The following is a 27,343-nucleotide window of genomic DNA, read 5'->3' on the forward strand; positions in this document are numbered from 1 at the left end:
CAATCAAATATACTTAAGTATATCTTTAGTTGGACCTCAGCACTATTTATGGATAACTAAAGTGTATTAAATACTAAATTACTTGTTCCAATTTAGCACACTTAAGTATAACAATTTAGTATACTAAAAGTACAATTGCAGGGTATTTATATTAAGTATTCAATTATATATTTATTTGTAGTATATTTAGCATAAAAATAAATGTATTTCAAATACATTTTAGTATGCTTATTTTTCCCTAAGGAGACTTCAAAATGTGGCCTTGTTAGTAGATGATCAATGATATTCGCTTCACATGTGACTGGTCACAATGTTTTGGCTCATCAGTATACTACAATAGAGATGTTTTGTCCCCATTATATTCACGCATTAGAGATGGTATGTCAAATCTTGTTGTACTTTTTTAAAATAAATAAATTATGCCATCTCTTTGTAGATAAACTGACAGTAAATAAATTCTATACATTAACATTTGATGGATAGATGATAAATATAAAAATACCATATAATATTAATCTGTTAATATTTTAATACAATTATTATATAACAGTGAGATTTTTGCAACTTGTATTGTAGCAAATTACATTCGGAGTTACATTTGGAATATTAGTGAAAATAAAGTGAACCTGCTATGTTTTGCCTTCACAATGCTTATAAAAGAAAAATCTCAGTGGACATAAAGCGAATAACTTTCGGAAAGGTTGAAGCGCCTGCCGGTATTTTCCTTACAAATACTCTATGAAGTCTTAATTTATGTAATTTGGAGTACAGTGTGCTTATATATTAAAAATAGTAAACTCACTAACAAAAGGCTTTCAGTTTCAAATGTTCGCGCCGCACTTTGTGAAGAGTGAAATTGTTTTAATGTAATTGTGTGTAATTACTTGAAAAAAGTACTTATAATTACATATATAATAATAATAATAATAATAATAATAATAATAAAAAAAAAGATTTTAAGTTTTATTAATAAGATTAATTAATAAGAAAAAAGTCCAAGAATTGTTTTTGAATCGGATCATGACTCCTAGAAACGGAATTGCATCGTGAGGAGCCTAAAGATTTCCACCATTACTATACAATGATTTATTGCTCATCTTTTTTGAATAATACAGAAGATAAAGAGCTTAAAAAATAATCACATATTAAATCGCAATTGTAATATTGTTAAAAAAAATCGCAATTAAGGCCTGTACACACCGGGACAAATATCGCGCGCGCTTATCGCCAGCATTTTTCGTGACGTTTTTCGGCGCGTCTTGAATGTTCACACCCAAGCGATTTTCACTGGCGATGCACCGAGTGAACGTGCACATTCAGTAGATGGCGCTCCCGGTACACAAGATGGTGCTGCGGCACTTTACGCTCCTGACACTCGCTTGTCACACAGAAGAAGACGAGAGAAAGTATTTACGTGCTTGCCAAAACCACAGACATATTATGTCTATGGCCAAAACCATTCACACACTTTTTGCTAACTGGCAAGCAGCATTAGCTGTTCATCTTCTTCTTAGTCTACTTACTACTTCTTCGTCGTATCAATGCGTGCTCGGCAAGACCGTTTTGTCCTTGAGCGCCACCAATCGTGTTTTACTGTCACTTCAGCAGCTCCAGGCACGTGAACAAAAGCGCCGATCTCATTGGTCGGCCAGTTTTTAACGCGCCGCTTCAAAAAAAAAAAACGACCCTGAGGCGTTTTTTTTTTTTTAATGACGCTTTTACGTCTGCCGTTTTGCACGTCGGTGTGCACACTCACATTGGCGCCCTTTGTTTAGTCACGAGGCGTTAAACGTCGGCGATAAACGCGCGCGAAAATCGTCCCGGTGTGAACAGGCCTTTAGATTATTTTCCAAAATCGCTCCGCCTTAAAATACAGATGGCACTTAACTGCCATCGCGGGTACTGTGGTGTTTGCGTCAGCCAATGCATTTCTGCTTTTGTCCGCAAATTAATAGCTTTACATTTATTAATTAGAAACACTTTCTGGTGCTTTATTTATTATATGTCATTTCTGTTAGTACAGTGGTTCTCAAATGGGGGTACGAGTACCCCTGGGGGTACGTGAAGGCACTCCAGGGGATACGTGAGATTTTAAAATATAGCCTACATACATTTAAAAAGTTGCATCCATGCAAAAATCCTTTAAAAATAATTATTTAATAAATATGTCAGGAAAATATAAATATAAGTTCATAAAAGGAATTTTATATTCAGTATAGGGATGCTCATTTCCTTTAATTTTCCCGACCAATAACCACCGCTCATTATCCGAATATTAACCGTTAACTGATTAGATTATAATATTGAATTGGCATTAAATAAAAATACAATTGACGATTGTCTGTGACCTATTAAAAAGACGGGCATATTCTACCTTGCAATTGCAAACAGCAGCATAAAGAGCAGATCAACCTCAACAGAACCTGCTGGATTCACACATTATCAAATTTTCACGCACATTCAGCGTTTCTGACAACAGAGAAAAACAGAATAAAATATAAATAAAAGGCATAAAATAAATAGGCCTACACTAAATATTTTTCACTTATAATAATTACCAAATTAAGATGACAAAACGAAAATACACAGCTTTGAATAACCAGAATAGTTTTTTCCGTCAGTATAAGTTTTTTTTCAAGTAACATGTCTAAGTTATGTGGATTAGTGTGGGTTAGAAAACACCATCTCAAGCCTTTTGTCTGGCTCCGCAGCGCGAGCCTCCGATGACTGCACACGCGAGCCTACAGCAGCGAGAAGAACATGCGTGACAATATTTACTTTAGTAAACTTTACCAAAAGCACACTACGAAAAGCCTTAAACAAGGCTTCAGATGGCACTGATGCCCCGGGAATACAGAGATAACGCCTCGTTAAAGCGGCCACCCTTGGGAAGCGCCTTTCATTTGCTTTCCACCAGTCATGAGCTTGTACTACTGCTGTATTCTAATGCCACGTAGCATATTTTACAAGTAACTTCGTCGTCCTTTCGAAATGGTCCCACACAGTAGGCCTACTTCTTCTCCATTGCTTCATTTTGCAAAATATGTCTGTGTAGGCACGTGTGGTTGCACGTGTCGATGCGCCCCATGAGTTAACAAATTCAATATTTTTCTTTAACCATGCAACAAAAAACAAACAAAAAACTTTAATTAACGTTAATTATTTTTATTTTTTTATATATCTTTTTATTTCCAAATAGTTCAAGAGAGACCACTACAAATGAGCAGTGTTTTGCACATTTATGGAGTTTTAAATGGTTAATTTGATAGTTTGAAATAGTTATATGGTCACTGTTTTCACTACATTAGTTAGAATCACTACATTTTAGTGATGAGAAATATTTGCAATATATTTAGTCATGGATTATCATTTAAAAATGCTCAAAATAGTTTTTTTTTTCCTTCAAATGTTTGAATTTTGTATGCGTTTATCTGTTCCAAAGTTTAATAAATCAGACACTGATGGCACAGTGCAATCTTTTTTTTTTAAACCAAAAATGCTTTGTGCTGGTTAGGGGGTACTTGGCTGAAAAAATATTTCACAGGGGGTACATCACTGAAAAAAGGTTGTAGGATTGACAGCTAGTGGTCGAAATAAGTACTGCAGTCCAAACTCAAAATATTGGATATCACTGTTTCCCCCGCGCCCTCCTCCTCAGACTCCATGCTCATGCAGGTTGCTAGCTTGAGGACACACAACAGTAACGAGCAAAATTGTCAATGAAAGCGAAGACTTACACAGTCTAAGTTCAATCTTGTTCATAGAGATTTTTAGATGGATTCAGAGGCTTTTTAGGTCGGGTAGAATCTGTGATGTCTGATCCAGTTTGTTTGGTGGCTTCCATGGCTGCTGCAATACGCTGTGTATTCCATCAACGGGTAACCTGTGGTGGGGAAATACTATAGGGTAAACTGGTGGCGTGAAGTTTCGCACAGACCACAACAAAAACAGCAGAGTCCTGCACGCGGGGGTACCCGACGGGTGACTAGCTAATATTTGATGTAACAGGTGGAATAATATTTACGTGTCACTCAAACAGAGCCAATTCGGAGAGAGATAAAAATAATTAATTAAATGCAAAACCGATTCTTCTTCGTTGTTAACATGATGGGCTGCGTGAATTGTTCTTGGATAAATTCATAATGCGTAATGTGAAAGAAATAAATGTTTTTTGTCTACTTCGTGTGGGAAATTTAAAGGTCCCATGGCATGAAATTTTCATTTTATGAGGTATTTCAACATTAATATGAGTTCCCCTAGCCTGAATATTGTCCCCAAGTGGATAGAAATGTTGATCGGTGTAAAACCGAGTTCTGGCTGTCTTTCTCTGCCTTTGAGAAAATGACAGGCCAGACTATCCATCCATCCATCCATCTTCTTCCGCTTATCCGGGGCCGGGTCGCGGGGGCAGCAGTCTAAGCAGAGATGCCCAGACTTCCCTCTCCCTAGACACTTCCTCTAGCTCTTCCGGGGGGACACCGAGGCGTTCCAAGGCCAGCCGGGAGACATAGTCCCTCCAGCGTGTCCTTGGTCTTCCCCGGGGCCTCCTCCCGGTTGGACATGCCCGAAACACCTTCCCGGGAAGGCGTTCAGGAGGCATCCGGAACAGATGCCCGAGCCACCTCAGCTGTCCCCTCTCGATGTGGAGGAGCAGCGGCTCTACTCCGAGTTCCTCCCGAGTGACTGAGCTTCTCACCCTATCTCTAAGGGAGCGCCCAGCCACCCTGTGGAGAAAGCTCATTTCGGCCGCCTGTATCCGGGATCTTGTCCTTTCGGTCATGACCCAAAGCTCATGACCATAGGTGAGAGTAGGAACGTAGATTGACCGGTAAATCGAGAGCTTCGCCTTACGGCTTAGCTCTTTCTTCACCACGACAGACCGGTACATCGACCGCATTACTGCAGAAGCTGCACCTATCCGTCTGTCAATCTCCCGTTCCATCCTCCCCTCACTCGTGAACAAGACCCCTAGATACTTGAACTCCTCCACTTGAGGCAGGGACTCTACACCAACCTGAAGTGGGCAAGCCACCCTTTTCCGACTGAGGACCATGGCCTCGGATTTGGAGGTGCTGATCCCCATCCCAGCCGCTTCACACTCGGCTGCAAACCGTCCCAGTGCATGCTGAAGGTCCTGGTTAGAAGGGGCCAACACGACAACGTCATCCGCAAAGAGCAGAGACGAAACCGTGTGGTCCCCAAACCTGACACCCTCCGGCCCTTGGCTGCGCCTAGAAATTCTGTCCATAAAAATTATGAACAGAACCGGCGACAAAGGGCAGCCCTGCCGGAGTCCAACATGCACCGGGAACAAGTCTGACTTACTGCCGGCAATGCGGACCAAACTCCTGCTTCGGTCATACAGGGACCGGACAGCCCTCAGCAAAGGACGCCGGACCCCATATTCCCCCAGCACCCTCCACAGGATGCCGCGAGGGACACAGTCGAATGCCTTCTCCAAATCCACAAAACAAATGTGGACTGGTTGGGCAAACTCCCATGAACCCTCCAGCACCCTGTAGAGGGTATAGAGCTGGTCCAGTGTTCCACGACCAGAACGAAAACCACACTGTTCCTCCTGAATCCGAGGTTCAACTATCGGCCGAATTCTCCTCTCCAGTACCCTGGCATAGACTTTCCCGGGGAGGCTGAGAAGTGTGATCCCCCTATAGTTGGAACACACCCTCCGGTCCCCCTTTTTAAAAAGAGGAACCACCACCCCGGTCTGCCATCCCAGAGGCACTGTCCCCGACCGCCACGCGATGCTGCAGAGGCGTGTCAGCCAAGACAGCCCCACAACATCCAGAGACTTGAGGTACTCAGGGCGGATCTCATCCACCCCCGGTGCCTTGCCACCGAGGAGTTTCTTGACCACCTCGGTGACTTCAGCTTGGGTGATGGACGAGTCCTCCTCTGAGCCCCCAGCCTCTGCTTCCTCAATGGAAGACGTGACGGCGGGATTGAGGAGATCCTCGAAGTATTCCTTCCACCGTCCGACAACATCCCCAGTTGAGGTCAACAGCTGCCCATCGCCACTGTAAACAGCGTTGGTAGGGCACTGCTTCCCCCTCCTGAGGCGCCGGACGGTTTGCCAGAATCTCTTCGAGGCCAGCCGATAGTCCTTTTCCATGGCCTCACCGAACTCCTCCCAGGCCCGAGTTTTTGCCTCCACCCGGGCTGCAGTCCGTTTAGCCTGCCGGTACCTGTCAGCTGCCTCAGGAGTCCCACAAGCCAGCCAGGCCCGATAGGACTCCTTCTTCAGCTTGACGGCATCCCTTACTTCCGGTGTCCACCACCGGGTTCGGGGATTGCCGCCTCGACAGGCACCGGAGACCTTGCGTCCACAGCTCCGAGCAGCCGCTTTGACAATGGAGGTGGAGAACATGGTCCACTCGGACTCAATATCTCCAGCCTCCCTCGGGATCCGGTCGAAGCTCTGCCGGAGGCAGGAGTTGAAGATCTCTCTGACAGGAGACTCGGCCAAACGTTCCCAGCAGACCCTCACAGTACGTTTGGGTCTACCGAGTCTATCCAGCTTCCTCCCCCGCCATCGGATCCAACTCGCCACCAGGTGGTGATCAGTTGACAGCTCCGCCCCTCTCTTCACCCGAGTGTCCAAGACATACGGCCGCAGGTCAGATGAAACGACCACGAAGTCGATCATTGACCTACGACCTAGGGTGTCCTGGTGCCATGTGCACTGATGGACACCCTTATGCTTGAACATGGTGTTCGTTATGGACAAACTGTAACTAGCACAGAAGTCCAATAACTGAACACCACTCGGGTTCAGATCAGGGGGGCCGTTCCTCCCAATCACGCCCCTCCAGGTTTCACTGACATTGCCCACGTGAGCCAATCCTGAAGTCTCCTGGTTTGACGTCCAAGCAGGAACGGTTACCTCCCTTTCCTCCGCCCAGAGAATCTGGCACGCCCATGCAAGCGCTCGAGAGATCATGGGTTGTGAACGAGTGAATGCTGGCATTTTTTTCAGTGTTTGGATGTACAAATGAAAACAGAAGTCTTTTTTCAGTTCCTTCTGATCTGTGATCAGTGATTTCTTATGTGTAGCTAATTATTTATTATTCGTGCACACACTGCGGCTTCTCTCTCTCCCGACAGAACGGTGTTTTCGTGTTTTCTATCTTGTGAGTCAGTGTTTTTGTACGTCCTCGTCGCGTCTATCTGTTCTTAAATGTGCATACAGTCGGGAGTTTCTGCTTAACATTGGCAGAGCCACATCTTTAGAGATAAACCTCACGCACGCCGAAGCTCGGCCTTCAACATCCCTGACCCCCAGTACTGCATCTGGCCCACAGCGGAGGCACCAAACGCGGCGTGAGATTAAGCAGAAGGGGGGTAAGCGTGAGGGTATCCGGCTAGGCTAGCCAGCTTTTCCTCCAAAATAAACTGGATTACATTCGATTACTGCTGTTGTGTCTTTGTTTGCGCTGTGTAAGTTACTCAATGCGCGTCACTGACGCTTTTCATATGATTGGAACATATCTAGAAATAATGCTTTAATCAAACTTACTAACTCGTTCATCTCGCTGTAATGGTACATTGCATGTGTTACAAAGTTGGTAGAATAATGATGAAGACGGACTCGGCGTGACTGGGACTCGTGTTTATTCAGAACTCTCAGATACAAACACAATAAACTCGCGCTGACAGACAGCGCTCTCACAACTCAGTAGTTACTATAAATAACTTTGTTAGCAATCGCTCCGTCTCCGTGATGTCCGGTTCGCGAACGAATCATTCTTTTGAATCGGTTCTTTTTAGTGAACCGAACCAGTTCACCAAATCGGACTGAATCGTTCTAAACGGTTCGCGTCTCGAGTCAGCGCTGATCCATAATTTACTAAAGTTACTAACTTTCTGACATGAGTGACAGCCCCTCCGACTAGAAATAAACTAATAACCTGAAGTATATTCTAGTAACTACAACAGTTCACCCTGAACTGAGACATGCTGAGAGAACTGATGAGAAGTGAACTCAGGTCCATCCGTCTCTCTGGCAGCAGCTCGTGCGTCGTAGACCTCGTTAAACCACGCCCCCTCCGCGCATTTCAAATGCAAAGATGTCAGCCAATCACAACAGTGGGCGTTTTTACTGAAGTCTCACAGCAGACACGCCTCTTGAAACAGGGCAGTCAGCCACAGGGCAAACAGCAGTACAGACAAAATGCCTTTTATTTCTAAATTATGACATTTTATGATGTAAAAATCATACTAACAATATAAGTACACCTCAGGAAACACTATAAAATAATAGAAAAATGCCATGCCATGGGACCTTTAATGTCAGGTCGCGGTTTTCATGTCGAGCAGGTCGGGTACGGAATTAAATTTGTGTTTCTGTCGGATATCAGGACGGGTGTGCTGTTAATAAAGCAGTGCGGGTTTATCAAACAGGACCCGTGTAGGACTCTGAAAAACAGACATTCCGACACAGAACGCACATTTCAAAGTATAATTGGCTAAAGTATTGGTTTTCTGAGAAACGAGTATGTGAATTTAGCATGTTTCCTAAATATCTGCTAGCATATTATGGTATTTTTATGCTTTAGTAAAGTGAAAAACTTGTTTAGAAATAAGAGAGAGTAGATTATTATGGTCAAGCATTTGGTTTAATAAATAATGGCAAGTTGCAACATTACAATCAATTTGCTACATTCCTGTAGAGCCTCTGTTGTGCTGTACTTAAGGCATCTTTACACAGCCGAGTTAAGGCGGCTCTAAAGCGGCTCTGTGCCTGCTGAAAATTCTGTGTATAGACGCAATGCCGCATTAAAGCAGACTTAAAATATGCCGGGTCTGATCCACCTCGGCCCCTAGTATCAAAGGCGATGCTGAAAACGGCTTTGATTCAGTGTAAATGAACGCAAACTTGTGCCGCCTTAAACTACTCCATTGTCATGACAACCGCCTGTCAGCAGCTCACGCGGCGCGAGAATCAAGAAGCAGGAGACAGACCATCTAGGAATTAAAGTAAAAGAGTCCTGTACTCACATTTAAATTGAAAAAAAGGGAATTGGGAATTGAAGATCGGAATTAAATTCATTTTGCGGAGAGGTGTGAGGTAAGACAACCTGCATGTTTTTATTTTTATTTATTTAGATTGAGTGACCCGTTTGCGAAAGCATCAGCCTGCCTCAGCTTGTCAAAAATGCCCTTTTGTGGTGGTGGTGATTAATAGGCTAAACGTTTAAACTAACATTGTGAACATAGTGTTTTATATCTAAGGATTTTATTATAGGCAAGACAAGTCCAGTGTTGATTTGAGAGGCTAAATTGATCAAACATGCGGTTAACTCACTGTCGGCCGCTTGGTCGTCACTTTAAAAAAACTAAAACTTTAATTTAACAAACCAAAAAATGCTTCAAACATTTTTCTAAATTAACTTAAAGGATTAGTTCACTTTCAATAAACTTTTGCTTATAATTTTCTCACCCCCTTGTCATCCAAGATATCCATGTCTTTCTGTCTTCAGTCGAATAGAAATGAAGATTTTTGATGAAAACATTTCAGGATATTCCTCCATATAATGGAATTCAATAGACCCCAAACGGTTCAAGGTCCAAATGAGAGGTTCAGTACAGCTTCAAAAGGGCTTTAAACCACATCAAACGGTACCAGACGATCAATAAGGTTCTTATCTAGCGAAACGATCGGTCATTTTTTTTTAAATAAATAAAGTTTAAGTTTTATAAGCACAAATTCTTGCCTTGCTCTGTTCAGTGATAGCCGCTCGTGACGTCACGTAAAACGCAATTACGTTGAAAAGGTCACGCTAAAACTTCTATGACAGAAATTAAATCACACAAAAACTTGTGATTTGTGGGATGCACATCCAGGGCACGAAGCTCCCGTTCCACCACATCCCAAAGATGCTCTATTGGGTTGAGATCTGGTGATCTCAACAAGCTTTTGCCCAAAGAACCTTTAGAAGTTTTGACATGCTCTGACATTTTGTGTTTTTTTCAGTTGCTTATTAAAGGTCCTGTTCTTCGTGATCCCATTTTCCAAACTTTAGTTAGTGTGTAATGTTGCTGTTAGAGCATAAATAATACCTGTAAAATTATAAAGCTCAAAGATCAATGCCAAGCAAGATATTTTATTTAACAGAAGTTCCCTTTCAAAGCCTACAGCGAACGGCCGGATTGGACTACATCCATGTACATCCTGCTTTAATTACGACAGTAGAACAGTTTGTTGACTAACCTCCGCCCACAAGAATACGCGGAAAAGGGGGGCGTGGTCTTGTTGCTCCCTCGTGGAGAAGAGGAAGTGTTGCGTTCGGTTCGGTTCGGTTCGGTTCGGTTGCGTTTGTCGCCATGTCGTTCAGACGCTGTTATTTTCATCCCGGAGTCAAATCACCTTTGTTTGGCCTTCAGGGGCTGTAGTTTGAGCGCGTTCATCTCCTCGTTATGGTAAGAGGCGTGACCTTTCCGGTAACGTGCGCTCTGCGTGCCCTAAGCTGCTGTCGAATCACAACACGGGAACCGCTGGCACAATCAGAACTCGTTACGTATTTCTGAAGGATGGACTTCATAGAACGAGGAAATTCTCAGAACGTTTTGAGGACAGTGAAAACAGCGGTATACAGATAAGTAAAATGTGTGAAAAATACTGTGTTTTTTTACACGTGAAACATGAACACATGTTATATTGCACACTGTAAACACAATCAAAGCTTCAAAAAAACACGAAAAACGGGACCTTTAACACATTAATGGCAAAAGTGTAATTACACTGTATTCAGCACAAACTGGGTTACCATAATATGTGAGCAACATGTATGTACATGCTTGTATTTTTGAGAGACAAATGTTTATGCATGGTTTTTGAGAAAACAAAAAAATTTGTTTTAAAATTAAGGTCTCAAAACACACCATGGATATGTCCACAAGACTTTTGAATAATGGGTGTTGTTGCCAAGAGTTTTTGCTTCAAACTAATGTGAGAATCATTGAGCCTACTCATTCACATAAAACTACACTGATTTAAAATTTGTAAGACAGTTTTTCTTCACAAAGCCAGTATGCAAGGAGGCGTGATATCTAATGAATAATGATGAGTATCACCTAAGAGGACAAAAGAACTGAGCTAGAATAATGAGCTGCATAAGGAATGAGCTTCAGGTACCTATGTGACTAAGAGCAGCAGGACAATGGACATTATATATTTAAAAATATTATATATTGTACTTATCTAGTAAATGCATCTTGATTTAAGAATGTTTAAATATTTAAACTAGAAACAAGACAAAAATTACTAAGAGCATTTTTTGTAAAAAAAAATTTGTTTAGTCTCATGCTAAAACATTAATAATAAATAATTAAAATTAAGATACAATTTATACAAAACGAAATTCACTGTAAAGAAAGCTATTCACTTTATACAAAACAAACAAAAAATCACTTTCTACAAAACAAAACTCCAGAATCTTTTATTTAGAATGTATCCAACAAAGGCCTATTATATTTTAAATGACCAAAATATTTTACTACACTGCAAAAAAATTATCTTCTTATTTAGTTGAAAATTGTACTTATCTAGTAAATGCATCTTGATTTAAGAATGTTTAAATATTTAGACTAGAAACAAGACACAAATTACTGAGCATTTTAGCTTTTTTTCTCATGCTAAAAAATGTAATAATAAATAATTAAAATTAAGATACAATTTATACAAAACAAAATTCCCTTTAAAGAAAGCAATTCACTTTCTACAAAACAAAACTCGATATTAACTCGATAAAACAAACTTTGATATTAAATTAAAAAAATAACATTAGGCTATAATGTTTAAACATCAATATGAAGAAAATATGTTTGGCTGGTGCTATATTTATAGCACATTTGTGAATAAAAGCTTTATTGCTATAATCACATTATAATCTGTCCAAAACAGACCAAATAAATCTTGTCTAAACAGACTTGCATGTATGACATCTTAGGTTGCAGAAGGATTGATATTTAAACGGTCTTTGTGCGTTTAATATTCACAGATGCTAACAGAATAAACTTAATAGAATTAAGGCTACCTAACAATCAGCCCTGAATACGTTGCTTTATGAAATTAGCAGCTTTTCATGAGGATAATTATAGCTCAACGCGTGTCAAAACGATGTTGCTGAAGTAACGTTACAGCGCTTCACTAGATGTGTTTGTATGAGTTGATGTGTGGGCGTTGACGCATGGATCGTCAGTATCTGAATCTCAAAGAGCGCGTGCTCTGTGGGCGTGGTCGCATTAGCGGATAATGAAGTGGCTTGCGAAAGACTGACATCTCACTTTTCAACCAGATTACATAAACACAGCATATTTGTTTTCGATTTGGTTTACATTGTTTAAAACCTGACATTTCAGCGTTTCTTTAGACATATGTCTCATGTTTGTGAGACAAGTATTCACTAAGCTAGAGTTCCTTTTCTGAAGACTATCTGAATGAATGTCTTTGAGAGAGAGGCTGCAGATCGTGCATCATGTTTGTTTTCTTTATTTTGCAAAAAGCAAAAGAATTTTTTTTTATTGTGACTGTACACAAAAGAAATTGAAACTTAACAGATTATAATGATGTATAACACTTGCCTGAATGATAAAAAAACGACAGAGTTATTTGAGTCTCTTTGGCACTGATAAGAAAAAAAGAGAGCCGATCGCGCCGGTGCGACCGCCGACTCGAGAGGGTTAATTTTGTGCCATTTAAACAAATACAAGTCAAGTCAAGTCAACCTTATTTATATAGCGCTTTTAACAATGCAGATTGTTTCAAAGCAGCTTTACAGTGTTAAACAGGAAAATAATGCAACATAATTTTATTCAGCCGTATAGCCATTCTGGAGAAAACGGTGATGTCATCAGTTCATTTCAATTATCATACAGTGACAGTGTGGGCTTTAGTTCAGTAATTAGATCAGTAATTTAGTATATATGGTTAATTTAGTTTAATAATTAGATTTATTTGGATATTTAGTTGAAAAATTTAGACCAAACAACACCATCTTCAACTAAAACAGAAAAACCCCGATGCGTTCTCGACCCCCATCCACACGGCAACAGCATTTGGTGGCCCGAGAACGCAAACCATGAAATAAGTTTGAAATAATTTTGAAACTATACCATCATCATCCCCGTGCAAACCACAAAAATGGGGAATCCATGAAAACAGCGACGGCATGTACGCAAGCATTTCGTGTTCAGCCTATAGGCAAGCATGTTTGGATACGTATGTGTGCATATGTGTTTTTATCTGTACAGAGGGGAAGGGAAGGAGGCCTTCACAGGGGAGAGTCTAGTTGACACGGTCTCTGCCAACACTTCAGGGCTGTGTGGGTCGTGTTTAGGAGCCTGATCTGGATCCGGCAGGCTACAGTAAACCTCGGGATAAACAGAGAGAGACTAACATTAGCGTAGATGCCATTCTTTTTATGATGTAACGAGTACATCAGGTGTTCTGGGAAGCAGGGCCTGAAATTAACACCCAACCATGCGCCAAATGCGGGGGAATTTTGCAATTGGCGGGTAACACTGTCAATCTACCTGCCACATTGGCAGGTAGCCAATGAGAATTGAGTGATTCATTAGGCAGTTTGGGAGGATGCGACTGCTGTTTCGGAACGTTCATACGATCGGAAAGATGATGAGACCCTTCTCTGACTACGTTAGGATGTGCGAATAAGTGTTAAACTGTTGGTGAGATAGGATGAGATAATGCAATGCTGACGTAAGCTACAGTACAATGACAGTTTCACAGATGTGTGTTCCCACTCAAGTTGGGAACCGGTGAGAAAATGTCCGGTACCCGGTAACTTTACCATAATAATATTAAGTTAGTTCTGTTTAACGGTTCCTGAACGCTGTAACTAACAACTGTCAGGACCTGTCTACGTGACTAAATCAGCCATAAACACAGCCGCGTGTGATTTTGTTTACATACGAGCTGCAGTATGTCTGTATTTTACGGTCTATGGTCTAACGTTATATCTGTGGACTCAGATGTTGACGCTCGCGCAGGCTCTCGAGGAGAAATCGAAAACAAGTGAGCGCCTCTCACACAAAGAAACTCAGTTAACATACACAGTTAAAATTACAAATTGTTGAATTTTTATATTTATAACATATGATAGTTAAGCAACATCACACAAGAGTGCTGTTTTCCTGAATACCATCACGATTGAAAATGACACTGATTTCATGACAGGTCAATAAACTATTAATTAACATTAAGTCACTTACATTTTAGATGCAATATTGACTGTTTTTGTTCGATTTCAGCAGCGAAAATTGTTCCAAACAAAGATCACAGCAGAACCATAACGCTTCTCACAGCAACAGTGTTACTGAATGATTCAGTGTTTTGAATGAATCGGTTGAATCAAAGATTCAATAACCTATTCATAAATGACTGCCTCATTCTTGAATGAATCAGCCGTTTCAACGAATCAACTCAATGACTCTCATTAAGACGGTCACCTGCCTACTGGTGGTTAAGTTTCATGTTTAAACTTTCTTTCCAACATTTCTTATTTGTATATTCAAAAATATTTAAAACATTACAATTTTTAATGCAGTTGTAAATTATTTAATTTGATTGGAAAAAGCCCTACAGCATCCTATTCTAATTTAATTTATAGATCAAATTTAAAAATATAAACTGAAATATGAAGCATAGCCTATATTTAATAAGATTATGGAAAAAATGGCCTTTTATAAAATGTAAAAATATCAAAGATATGCAGATTTAAATATGTCAAAGCTGATTGAACACTGTTGAAAACGCACAACCCCCCCCCCCCCCCCCCCCCCCCCCCCCCCCCAAAAAAAAATCCGGACAAGCAATTTTTTTACTCGGACAAGTGAATGACATATTTACTTGTCCAAAGGACAAGCATGTGAACAGGCTTAATGTCGAGCCCTGTGAGGCAAAAAAAAAAAAAATGGCAGGTAAAAAGTCACTGTGGCAGGTGGGCAAAAAAGTTAATTTCAGGCCCTGATGGGAAGTGTGGCCGGTTCCGGCTGACCTAGTTAATGCAGCCTTAAGCAATCATTGAACTGATTTGACGAAGTTCCAAACATGGCGGACTGAGTACAGCTCACTCAGAGGAAGATCTATGCTAATAGGGAAAAGTCCATCACCAGTCATGGGTGGGGCCTGTTCCACTCTGGAGTCACAATGGGTAGAAAACACAAACAAACATGATCATTTTGACCATTTATTTTTGGGGAATATAAAAAAGGAGTCGGTGGATTTTAGCATTTATAAGGGGGGTTCACACTGTAGACATTTTTTTATTTTTTATAAACCATGTAAAAGTGAATTTTGCAAAAAGGGACCCTTTAAGAAATGCTGTAGAGTTTGGTCAACTGTAAACATATGCACACAGTTATGATATCTACAAGAAGGTCTGAAGCACTAAACCATGTGTAAACAACATTTTTATAGAGTAACAATGTGTAAGACATGTTTAAAGAACCTCCTCAGCTTTTTGCATTTAACTCACTCTTGTACCATGGTTGCATTTGACAATATCAAATATCAATAATATAATTTTTGTAAATTATTTGTTATTTACAAATAAAATAAGCACACTAAGAAAATATTTCTGGTTCCACTTATCTACATGAAGAATTAAGGAAATCCTGTGAAGCATCAAGGTACTTCAGTTTACAGCTGTTCTTCAATTAACAATACATCCATTTTTTTTGTTTGTTTCAAGTGCTTCATCTTATAAATAGAAGTCCTGTATCAGAAGTGCATGAAGATCACACCTCTCCACCAAATGTTTCTTTGTAGGATAGGAAAGCAGTGACATCAGTAATTGTTGTCCCCTAGGACTAGAGGCTCAGAAGTTTGATGGTCTTATCATCATAGTTGTGGCCTTGAGTGAATATGCTGAACCTTTCCAGTAGTACCATTTGATGCCATTGAAACGATTCGTGTTCTGTCCCTGCTGGTAGTATACGCCATTGAGATTGGATGGTCCACAGGCATCAAACCACCAACCTAAATTATACACAAAAAATATATACTTTAGTATATGAAAACTTAACTTAACAGCTGTGTATATTTACATATATGTATATTATACTTTTTTTTTTTGCTAGCTAATATGAATGAATAAGGGGAAGCAAGTCTTCAGATCCCAGACATTAATGTCAATGTTCATCGGTGGTAAGTTGCCAAATGAGCTAATCAATGACTAACTCCTGGCTAATTTTTTAGTAATCCATGACCCAACTATAAAATGCAAAGCACCTTTTATATAGATTTTTGGGCTAAGTGCCAAGCAGGGGTGTAAAATACTCAAGTAATTTTACTTGATTTCTGTACTTGAGTATACTTTTTTGGGGTATTTGTACTTTATTTAAGTAAAATTTAAACTGAATACTTGTACTTTTACTTAATTACATTTGCGAAGAAAAATCTGTAATTTTTACACTGTACAATTTTATTTTAACGGAGATTTGTACGATTATTTTCGTCTATTTTATGCACATTAAATATGATAAAACAAAAGATAAAACGTGAATGCTTGACACCAGTGGCGGAGTCAGAGGGGTGTTGACATCTCATTTCACCTCTTGTTGAAAAAAGCACTTATTTTGTTATTTGGCTGGGCACAGCACATATTTCAAATTGAGGAAAGTTGGTCGCGAGATACAGAAGATTAGGAGCATGCAAAAGAACATATTTCCATAGTTCCACAAGCTCCACGTTCATTTGTTCTTCATAGAGAACGCAGAAATAGAACAAGATATCCGTTTACTGTTGGTGACTTATCATGTCGCATCCAGTGTAGACAATATCACTGATTACAATGGGTTATATTGGCTTCTGATGCATTGTCACACAGCTCGTAGCCGGGTGAAAGTTAACGTTAGACTTTTGGCTCCATCAACAGACAATTAATCAGATAAGAGAGATTGCTGCTAGTAACACACACATTTCTGCTTGATTCCTGGTGTCAAATTGCACCCTTTTGAGCTTGAGCATTATTTTCTGAAAATACTTTGCTTGTTCAACACTTATAAACCCAGATTATGTATTCATAAAAACAGTGACCCAAGTCTTTCAAATATGCGAGTACATTAGCGTGTGTGTGTGTGTGTGTGTGTAAATAATTCTAGTGAAGTGACCCTTTTGGACCACTCTTTCTGTCACACTGAAGAACTCTGGGTTAAGTTAATGATCACTTATACCTTTAATCAGCAGTCATAGGAGTAATTCATGTTCCTTAGATGCCAGTTTAGGGTTACACACTAATTTTCTGTCACTAATTTCCCCTGAACTTGGACACCCCTTGTAAAAAAAACTCTCGTGAGAACCAGTTATGTTTGTTTTTGTGCATCAAACCTGTAGGCTTCAGTTACAGCTTTACTCTATCAAATCTGAGAAATCATATTTAGGCAGCTAAGTTGCTTTTCCCCCCCTGCTAATGTCATGTGAAGTCTATAAGTGATTTTTTTGCCTTTAGGGCTGACAATCAGTCAATCAATTCATTTTGAATCGGATTGATTACATGATATGCTGATTATAAAATTAAGACCGTATCAGACAGTATGCATTGTGCAAATCACATGTGTCCTGTGTTTCCTTTAATTATAAAACACTCAATTTATATTTTTTGTAGTTTTAAACACGATGCGTAATTGGTGTCAAACCCTATAAAAGACAGCTGTGACAAATGTTTGATGCAATTATTTCTTTGGACTCAACCTACATCCAATTCCCTTGCCGAAATCCTCAACAAGCTTAAATAAAATGGGGCTTTTATGCTATAACATGATTTTTAAAGGGAAGTGTTGTCTCCATACATGGTTAATTGGAGGCGTTTCCGAATGCTAATGACCGTGAACTTGCATAGTACTTACACACTTGTGGGATTTATCAACAATGATTGCTTACTCATGTGCGTAAGAACTGTGCACATGTTTATAAATACAAATACAAATTTTTTATTTTCCTGTTTAACACTGTGAAGCTGCTTTGAAACAATCTGCATTGTAAAAAGTGCTATATAAATAAAGGTGACTTGACTACTTGGGAACATTCTAAATGTCATTCGTAGGACAAAATATAGAACCTTTTCTATGCACTGTTGATAAACGAGGGCCCTGGCATTAATTTGTGAATAGCTTCCAGTGCATTTGTGGATGGCTGCACACATTTGTGAATCGCTTGTGTATTTGTAGATCCCCACACGCGTTTGTGGATTTTGAAACACTAGCGTCAAGACGTGCCTAAGTCTGATTCTTATGAAGTATTTTTTGTGTGATCAAGTGTTTTAACCGATAAATAAATATGCATATTGCTTGTCTACTGGGCATTTCACTTTTAAATCCATGAAGTAGACCCTATTTGAAAGCATGGCTGTGAGGGATAGACATGCATCTCTTCAGTGGGTTGTACTGTTATTTAAAGGGCACCTGTTATGCCCCTTTTTACAATATGTAATACAAGTCTCAGATAGTGCTGGGCGGTATACCGGTTCACCGAATACCGGTATTTATTTTTGTTTTGATATTAATTTTGATACCGCAATACCGGTATATGTCACTTAAACAACGTTCGCAACGCACCGCAGTCACTTTTTGAGAAGGGTCCCATTTTACTGTTGCCCTGTAGTGAGAGCACAGCTGAGATTGCATTACAGCCTATGACTAAATCCGAAATCGCCCCCTAAAGTCTCATTCAAATTTCCCATCAACGTTATCCAATTATATTGTTCACTTGAAGGAGTGAATTAAAATGAGTGAGTGAATTCGCACAGACGTTGTGTGTACACGATGCTCTATTTTAGGTTATAGGGGGAGTTTTCGGATTCAGCCCTTGATTACAGCAGATAATTCAAACTGCACGCGAGAGAGAGCGGTTTCTGCGTGGAGCAGAAAACATGAACCAGCAGTGTTTATGCGCACCCATTTCATCTCGTCTTCTTCAAATGAAATGTATGCAAAGGACTCTGATACAACCGTGCGTCTGAACACAACCGCATTGACATGATAGATTATTCTGCTACACGTAAGACAATGATGTAAGTTAATAAATAGACTGGCAATTCAAAGAATAACTGTTTTATTCTTTCTGTGTTAAACTGACGTGTGTCATTTGTTCAGAGACTGTAGTGCATTAAATGTATTGAAAATATCCTTAGACCTTTTAAATGTTCTTGCGCGTTTCTCCCTCGTTTTGGCAGTTTGTTGTTATATAGGGTTAGATTTTTTTGAATGCTTCAGGTGCCCTCAACTCTCTGTGGTCATATTTTAATATTCAGGTGTTTGTTATGAGTTTCCGCGGGGTCTTAAAAAGTAAAAAAAAATTAAGTTTATTGTATTTGATCACATAATGTTGTTGTCTGCCTCTCGATGTTTGGAATTACATAAACTATATAAAAACGATAACCATACCGACTCAAGTGTATGTTCTGCATGATAACTGGCGCTCTGTGCTTTATTAGCGTTTTTTACGCTCGCGCTGCTTGAGTTTATAATGTCTTTGTTCTTTAGGCATTTTTTTGTTTAAACATATTGTTTAATATTTTAACTGAAAGAAAACCTTAAGATATAACATAAGCTTGGTCAGAAATGGTGACGACAACAAAAACATATTTCTCATTTTCGCAAAATAACGTCATTTAAATAAACAAATATTCAAATATTTGGGGGTTTTTTTATGAGCCCAAATATTCGAATATAATATTTTTGAAAAATACCTCGTTTTCATTTTCCTATGTCCATGTAACGCTACCTCTCTAATGCTTATTGAAATGCTCCCACAGCGCTTTAGAATGTGTGTGCGTGTGTGTTTTTTATTCCGGGGTGATGTAGTTCTTTCTTTCGCTAGTCCAAATATAATTCGCTGTATTATGACTACAAATGAGAACAACATCATGCATCGTATATTTCAGCCAATCTCTTTCTAATTGTAGCCTACCTACACAGACACATAAAACTGATTTAATTCTTCAACTAATAGTTCTCCAGTCCTTCCAGTTCCGTGATTGTGGGAGCGAAGGCGAATCAATTTTTCACCTGCCGTCTCGCATAAGTGCCAAGGACCGGGCAAAGTGATGACGCAAGGTGGATGAATGACCAAATAAAAAGTATGATAGCACTAAAAAAAGAGTTAATAAAAGCGATGTAAACTACTAACTCAATTCGGTACTGACACACTGATGTCAGATACTGAATGTGTTCTATTTAGGCTTATTGCCCTTGAACGATCAAATACATAATTATCCCTATGTCCATATTGGTGGTTATGTCTTGAGTGAACAAGATTGGGAGGCGTGTGTCAGTGTTGAATCTGTTCATTACTGTAGGTCTTAAAGTGAAAGCAATCTAATATAGCAGTGGTTCTCAAAGTGTGGTACGAGCAAGCGGCAACCTCCCGCAGTTTCTCTTGAAGCCAATACGGAAGTGACTTAAACTGCAATTCAGGTTCCAGAAGGGAGCAGAATCTCATTGAGCCCCATGTTAAAATGCCTTTTACTTAACTTTACAGCAGAAAAAAAAACATGTTTATAGCCTGGTACAAATTGTGGTTTTGGTCTATATAGCTAATTTTGCCCTTCATGACAAATGTTTTTTTTATAACTCATTCGTTAACATTATATTAAGCCTTAAAGTTCTGCATAATTAAGGGCATGGCCACTTTGAGTGACAGGTGGATAGCTATTTATCTGCTTTCTGTTAGTCATCACGTCACCTCAGCTCCACCCACGTCCCGCCTCTTTGCCCATTTTCTATTATCCGGGAGTGACATGCTGACAATATGGCAACGGCCAGCTCGTCCCTACTTTACGCTTCAAAACTGCTCTTCAGAATCCTATGGGTGACGTCACGGACACTACGTCCAGTTTACAGTCTATGGGTACGAGTACCACTAGTGGTACTTAGGCTGCCTCTAGTGGTACGCAGAGGAATCGCTAAATAAATTAATGTTAAAACACAATACATTTTAATTTAATCTTTATTTGAGTAATGTTAATTTTATCATTATTTTATTATTTTATTTACCTCTATGTAAGCACAGTGCAGTGTTAATGTACAAACTGTCTATTTACAATGTTAAAGTGACTGACAACAATAAATATTGTTATTAGGAATAAACTGCTTCATTGTTTAACTGCAGAGCTGTAGCTGATAAGTTAGGCCTACTACGCTACTATATTTTAATGTTGGTCATTATGGTGGAACTTGGAGAGCGAAACATTTTCCGAGGTGGTACTTGGTATACAAAGTTTGAGAACCACAGTAATATAGCATATACCCACTCGTGTCCGTTTCATTCATGTTAATCAAACAACAACAACAACGGGGAACAGTACTTAAAGCTACACTGTGTAACTTTTTTAGTCTATTCTTAGCTAAAAACACTTAGTTCTTTCAAAAATATATGTGCTCATTAATGTATATTTACTTCTTTCAAGTAATAAAGTATTCTCGTAAGTTTATAATATGCCATTGAAAATACATAAGGTAATGGGATCTAACGGTGGTCGCCATGTTGCCCCTCCATCTTGAAAGTACATTAGCCAAAGAGGGACATACCCGTAAATTCAAGCTTCGCCTTTCGCGTTTTAACCAGTTTAATACTCGATGGCACTGTACAAAATTCTCTGCCTCGCGCATGTGCGCGTCAACTTCAGACTTGTCTGGTGCATGTGCAGAGAGTTTTCATCTCAGCAGCGTCCAGTAACAGAGTTATATGGAGTTTTCCTGGCTTGTTTATTCCTCAAAAGTCTGTTTTTCCTTGTGTGGTATTTCTGTGCGTTAACTCCGTAAGTAATAATAGTTATTGTCATTGTAGATGTGTTTCAGAGTGTGTCATCGCGTAATTCAGTTGATGTCACCTCAGAAGTATTTTTGTGTCAACATACAATAGCGTAATGCTCACCTATTTGAATAATCATTCAGTTATTTTGTTATCAACAATGTTTATTCGTTTATAGAAAATATTTGCTTGTAATGTATGTTGATAGAAATATGTATCAGGTCTGATCGGCATATTAACAATTGTTATACAGAGCGCACTGCAGTGCTAACGTTAAAGCGGCGCAAACACTTTTGTAACCGGACACCACTTGTTAGCAGCAGCAGCGGCAGCTCCGCTCCTTTTAATGCAGCTGCATTTAGCGCCTATATATGGTACAATAAGCTCTGGTTTACGGTTACATTATACAAATGTAATTTATAAGTATAGTTATACAGTTCTTAACTGTGTATGTATATTTAACATCCTTATTTGTTCTCTCACAGAAACCACATTTATGTACATATCCACGCAAACCTGTTTATGCCTTGCAATTGGTTGACTGAATAAACATTACTATCATCAAAGTTCACTCTGGATTAGCTGCAGTTCTTTCTAGCCGAATAATTAGGCCAGTTGAGTTCCAACCATCCCACTGCGCACAGAATATCCCACAGGCACCGTGTCGAATGTGGACGAGGTCGAACTGGAAGCCATGTTAATCTTGGACTAAATCGGCCACCGTAGGAGTTGAAACGAAATCGGAATTGAGAGGAACAGAAACTAAAATTCACTGGATGGTCATATACCTTTTCACCACTAGATGGGGGAAAATATCACACAGTGTAGCTTTAAACTTAAAGCACTGTTTGTACTTGTATCTTTATGTTGTATTTATTTGTCCTATTCTGCCCTACAAAGGCAAACGACCTTAACTCGCTAGAGTGTGAAACTGAGAAAAATTATACTTTAGAGATTTTTAGTCGTCCAGCCAAATTAGTATAGGTAGGATACTGGAAATCTGGCTATTAGATGTTTTAGTAATTACAATTATCTACATAAAAAAAATTTGAGCTCAAACTTGACTTTTGACCCCTATTTTGAAGTTACTGTACTCTGTCTTTGTGTTGTCTGCAAAATGTCACACCAAGGCAAATGGCAGTAACTTCCACATTATCAATATTTGGTTGATGATCACCATTTACAAAATCATTATAGTAACACCTAGGGATGCAACAATACAGTTAGTCCACGGTTCAATACATACCTCGGTTTTTAACGGTTTTCGGTTTGGTTCGATTCTGATGGCTTGTCACATCAGTTTTTTGCTATTCTATTCTTAAGCGACAGGAACAGCTAGAGGTTAAGGAGAAAAAATACTTTTTTTATTGCAATACTCTTTCTTTATTTTACTGAAAAGAATTGACAAACCTTACTTAAACTTAAAACTTTACTTTAAAAAAAAACCCTTGTACACATTTCTAGTGTATTGTATAATATAATATTTTATATATATATATATATATATAAGATTTACACTGGCAGCTTAGAGCAGTACAGCAGCATTTAAGTATGAAATTGAATGAATAAATGTAAAAATAAAACACTACTTCACTATAAAATATTGTTTTTCAGTCAAGAGAAGTGTGATTTTCTCTTTGTCTTTAGTTCACTCAAAAATGAAAATTCTATCATCGAGAAATTAATTCAGGTTTGGAACAATATTAGAGTGAGTAAATAATGACATCATTTTAGAGGTGGACTGTCCCTTTAAGGACAGCGTGTTCACAAGTCTGCGCTGCTGTCAATTTAAGACCTGCCTGCATCTAATATACTTACACATGCTGATTTTACTTTCACTTTAGACATAAATGACTGTGTTTATGTTAACCATGTGTGTATTTGACAGTATTAGCGCAGTAAGACTACTTAGTCCAGTAATCACGTGTTTGACAGGCGTTTAGTGCGCATGCTCGGAAAAGCGCATGTTAAAACCATGCATAAGCACGCAAATTAAATGCTTAACCGGCAAGGCTTTAAAAAGCATGCAAATAATTAACTTTCGTGATTGTGAATAACTACAGTATTCCGAGAGTATAACTCTACCACTAGCGTGTGATGTGAATGTATGTCGCGTTGTTTAGTATTGGGATGGAGGCAAATTATAGAAATTGTGGAAAAATTATTCATTACATGCAAAACCGAAAAAAACGCAATTCACAAGCGCGTATTGAACCGTGAATGCCATACCGAATGGTTCAATATTATATTGAGAATTGTGGGATCCCTAGACCTGTAAAAAATCTAGTGACCATGGCATTATTTTGGATGATTTACAATTGCTTTTTTATATGGAGCAGTTTGGTTGCCTATTCATTGGACAGCTGACTAGACTATTTATGCTATAGGCTGATAGCTAGCCAAACGAAGTAGATTGCGATCTATCTAATTTGTTAGTCTAAAATGCATCTTTTTTGTTACACAATTTTTTACCGTGACCTTGATGTCTGCGTTTCAAAGCCACCTCTACCATCCTTAAACGCTATTAGTAAAAATTATTTGAAAACTAGTAGTAAAAACTATCCACTCAACTATTTGTTTTACCTACACTTTTATTCAGGTATCGTGTGTGTCAGAAGTGCTTCAGTGACAGATGTATGACACAGGCTACAATGTAATACTTTATAATACAAAGCAAACTTTAATGAACAACTTAACTTTAAAGTTCTTATTTTATTACTGACTGTTTATTTGATTACTTAATTACTTGAGAACTTATATTAAATAATTGCTTATTTTTGTGGTTTACTTGTAAGACTTTGATCATATTTCCCACTCTCAGCAGAAAAATGTACCTCCACAAAATCAATCATTTTATATATGCTGTGAATAGATTAATAAATGGCATCTTTTCATGAATGAAGGCCAGTATCACAAATATCTCTATGAAACATTAATGACGTTACATTACAGTATAACTGAAAGCTACCAATTTCAACATTTATTAGGCTTTTAAAAAATAACTTTTTATTTAATAGAACTTAAAACAATCTTTACATAAATCCATTATAATAAATGTTATATTTACCCATGGCCTTCCCTGTTAGACATAGTCTAGACAGAAATTGAATAAAGTTATCAACACCTTTCTTAACTGAATAAATAATAAATGAAAGAGATTAATCATCATTAAAAATTCTGTTCCTGTTCTTTGATGAACATTAATGACAGACATCATCAGTGCCTCTGTCACTTTAAGAGTGCATCTCATTTTCTCACAAGTTCATTTAAGACTGGCGTTTTGGTAAAATTTTCTGTAGTGTTATTTTTTGTTCAAGAGCAAAAGAGAACTCGATGCGTGCACAAGAGCGCGTGTGTGTGTGTATCAGGGTGTCCTTCGATTAGCTCCTTCCTTAGTGGTGAATCAGTATATTGTGTACATGAATGTGGACGACTCCCTGATCAGTGCCCTGACTACTGAACTAGGGAGCGGATTGAGACGCACCCACACAGACAAGACATTGACATACAGTGCGTTCTCTTGTGTCTTGTCACTTACACACACACACACACACACATACTGCATATACACTCACCTAAAGGATTATTAGGAACACCATACTAATACTGTGTTTGACCCCCTTTCGCCTTCAGAACTGCCTTAATTCTACGTGGCATTGATTCAACAAGGTGCTGAAAGCATTCTTTAGAAATGTTGGCCCATATTGATAGGATAGCATCTTGCAGTTGATGGAGATTTGTGGGATGCACATCCAGGGCACCCGTTCCACCACATCCCAAAGATGCTCTATTGGGCTGAGATCTGGTGACTGTGGGGGCCATTTTAGTACAGTGAACTCATTGTCATGTTCAAGAAACCAATTTGAAATGATTCGAGCTTTGTGACATGGTGCATTATCCTGCTGGAGGTAGCCATCAGAGGATGGGTACATGGTGGTCATAAAGGGATGGACATGGTCAGAAACAATGCTCAGGTAGGCCGTGGCATTTAATCGATGGCCAATTGGCACTAAGGAGCCTAAAGTGTGCCAAGAAAACATCCCCCACACATTACACCACCACCACCAGCCTGCACAGTGGTAACAAGGCATGATGGATCCATGTTCTCATTCTGTTTACGCCAAATTCTGACTCTACCATCTGAATGTCTCAACAGAAATTGAAACTCATCATACCAGGCAACATTTTTCCAGTCTTCAACTGTCCAATTTTGGTGAGCTTGTGCAAATTGTAGCCTCTTTTTCCTATTTGTAGTGGAGATGAGTGGTACCCGGTGGGGTCTTCTACTGTTGTGGCCCATCCGCCTCAAGGTTGTGCGTGTTGTGGCTTCACAAATGCTTTGCTGCATACCTCGGTTGTAACGAGTGGTTATTTCAGTCAAAGTTGCTCTTCTATCAGCTTGAATCAGTCGGCCCATTCTCCTCTGACCTCTAGCATCAACAAGGCATTTTCGCTCACAGGACTGCCGCATTCTAGATGTTTTTCCCTTTTCACACCATTCTTTGTTAACCCTAGAAATGGTTGTGCGTGAAAATCCCAGTAACTGAGCAGATACTCAGACCGGCCCGTCTGGCACCAACAACCATGCCACGCTCAAAATTGCTTAAATCACCTTTCTTTCCTATTCTGACATTCAGTTTGGAGTTCAGGAGATTGTCTTGACCAGGACCACACCCATAAAAACATTGAAGCAACTGCCATGTGATTGGTTGATTAGATAATTGCATTAATGAGAAATTGAACAGGTGTTCCTAATTATCCTTTAGGTGTGTGTGTGTATGTGTGTATATGTATGTATAAATATATATATATAATTTTTTTTATTATTTTTTATTAAAACATTTTATTGCGTGATATAGTTCTTAAATTAAATTCATAATGGTCTTAAATTTGACCTGATGAAACCTGTATAAACCCTGTGACAGTAAAATAGGGTATTCTAGTCAATCTACTGCAGTATTTCCTCTCAATTAGTAGAAAATGTGGTTAACACCTGGTCATACATAGGGGAAAAAAAATACCGTCATATACCGCAAAACCGATATAATTTAGAAAAATACCGTGATATAAATTGTTTGTTGGTCATACCGCCCAGCACTAGTCTCAGGTGTCCCCAGTGTGTCTGTGAAGTTTCAGATCAAAATTCCAAACAGATCATTTAATATACCATTTTGAAAATGCCAATTTTTGTGTTTGAGAACAATGAGCTGTTTTGTGTGTCTCCTTTAAATGCAAATGAGCTGCTGCTCCCCATCCCAGAGGGCGGAACCTTCACAGCTCGTGAACACGCAAATGAAAACTGTAGGGTTTAATATGGAGTTGGCCCATCCTTTGCAGCTATAACAGCTTCAACTCTTCTGGGAAGGATTTCCACAAGGTTTAGGAGTGCGTTTATGGGAGTTTTTGACCATTCTTCTAGAAGCGCATTTTTGAGGTCAGGCACTGATGTTGGACGAGAAGGCCTGGCTCACAGTCTCTGCTCTAATTCATCCCAAAGGAGTTATATCGGGTTGAGGTCAGGACTCTGTGCAGGCCAGTCAAGTTCTTCCACACCAA

At 39.2% G+C, this 27,343-nt stretch overlaps 2 protein-coding genes across 2 annotated transcripts in view; one reads left to right on the forward strand and one right to left on the reverse strand.

Annotated features, from left to right (window-relative positions):
* mcph1 (microcephalin 1) overlaps positions 1 to 27,343 on the forward strand; it is a 151,796-nt gene that overhangs the window by 61,429 nt on the left and 63,024 nt on the right. The gene's annotated exons all lie outside the window — the stretch shown is intronic.
* Positions 15,219 to 27,343, reverse strand: part of angpt2a (angiopoietin 2a) — a 49,421-nt gene continuing 37,296 nt past the window's right edge. The window contains exon 9 of the mRNA XM_079843156.1: positions 15,219 to 16,015. Within this exon, the coding sequence (XP_079699282.1) occupies positions 15,855 to 16,015 (161 nt within the window). The 3' untranslated portion in view covers positions 15,219 to 15,854. The remainder of the gene's footprint in view (positions 16,016 to 27,343) is intronic.

This window comes from Gobio gobio (assembly GCF_949357685.1).
Source record: "Gobio gobio genome assembly, chromosome: 18".
Classification (NCBI taxonomy): Eukaryota; Metazoa; Chordata; class Actinopteri; order Cypriniformes; family Gobionidae; genus Gobio; species Gobio gobio.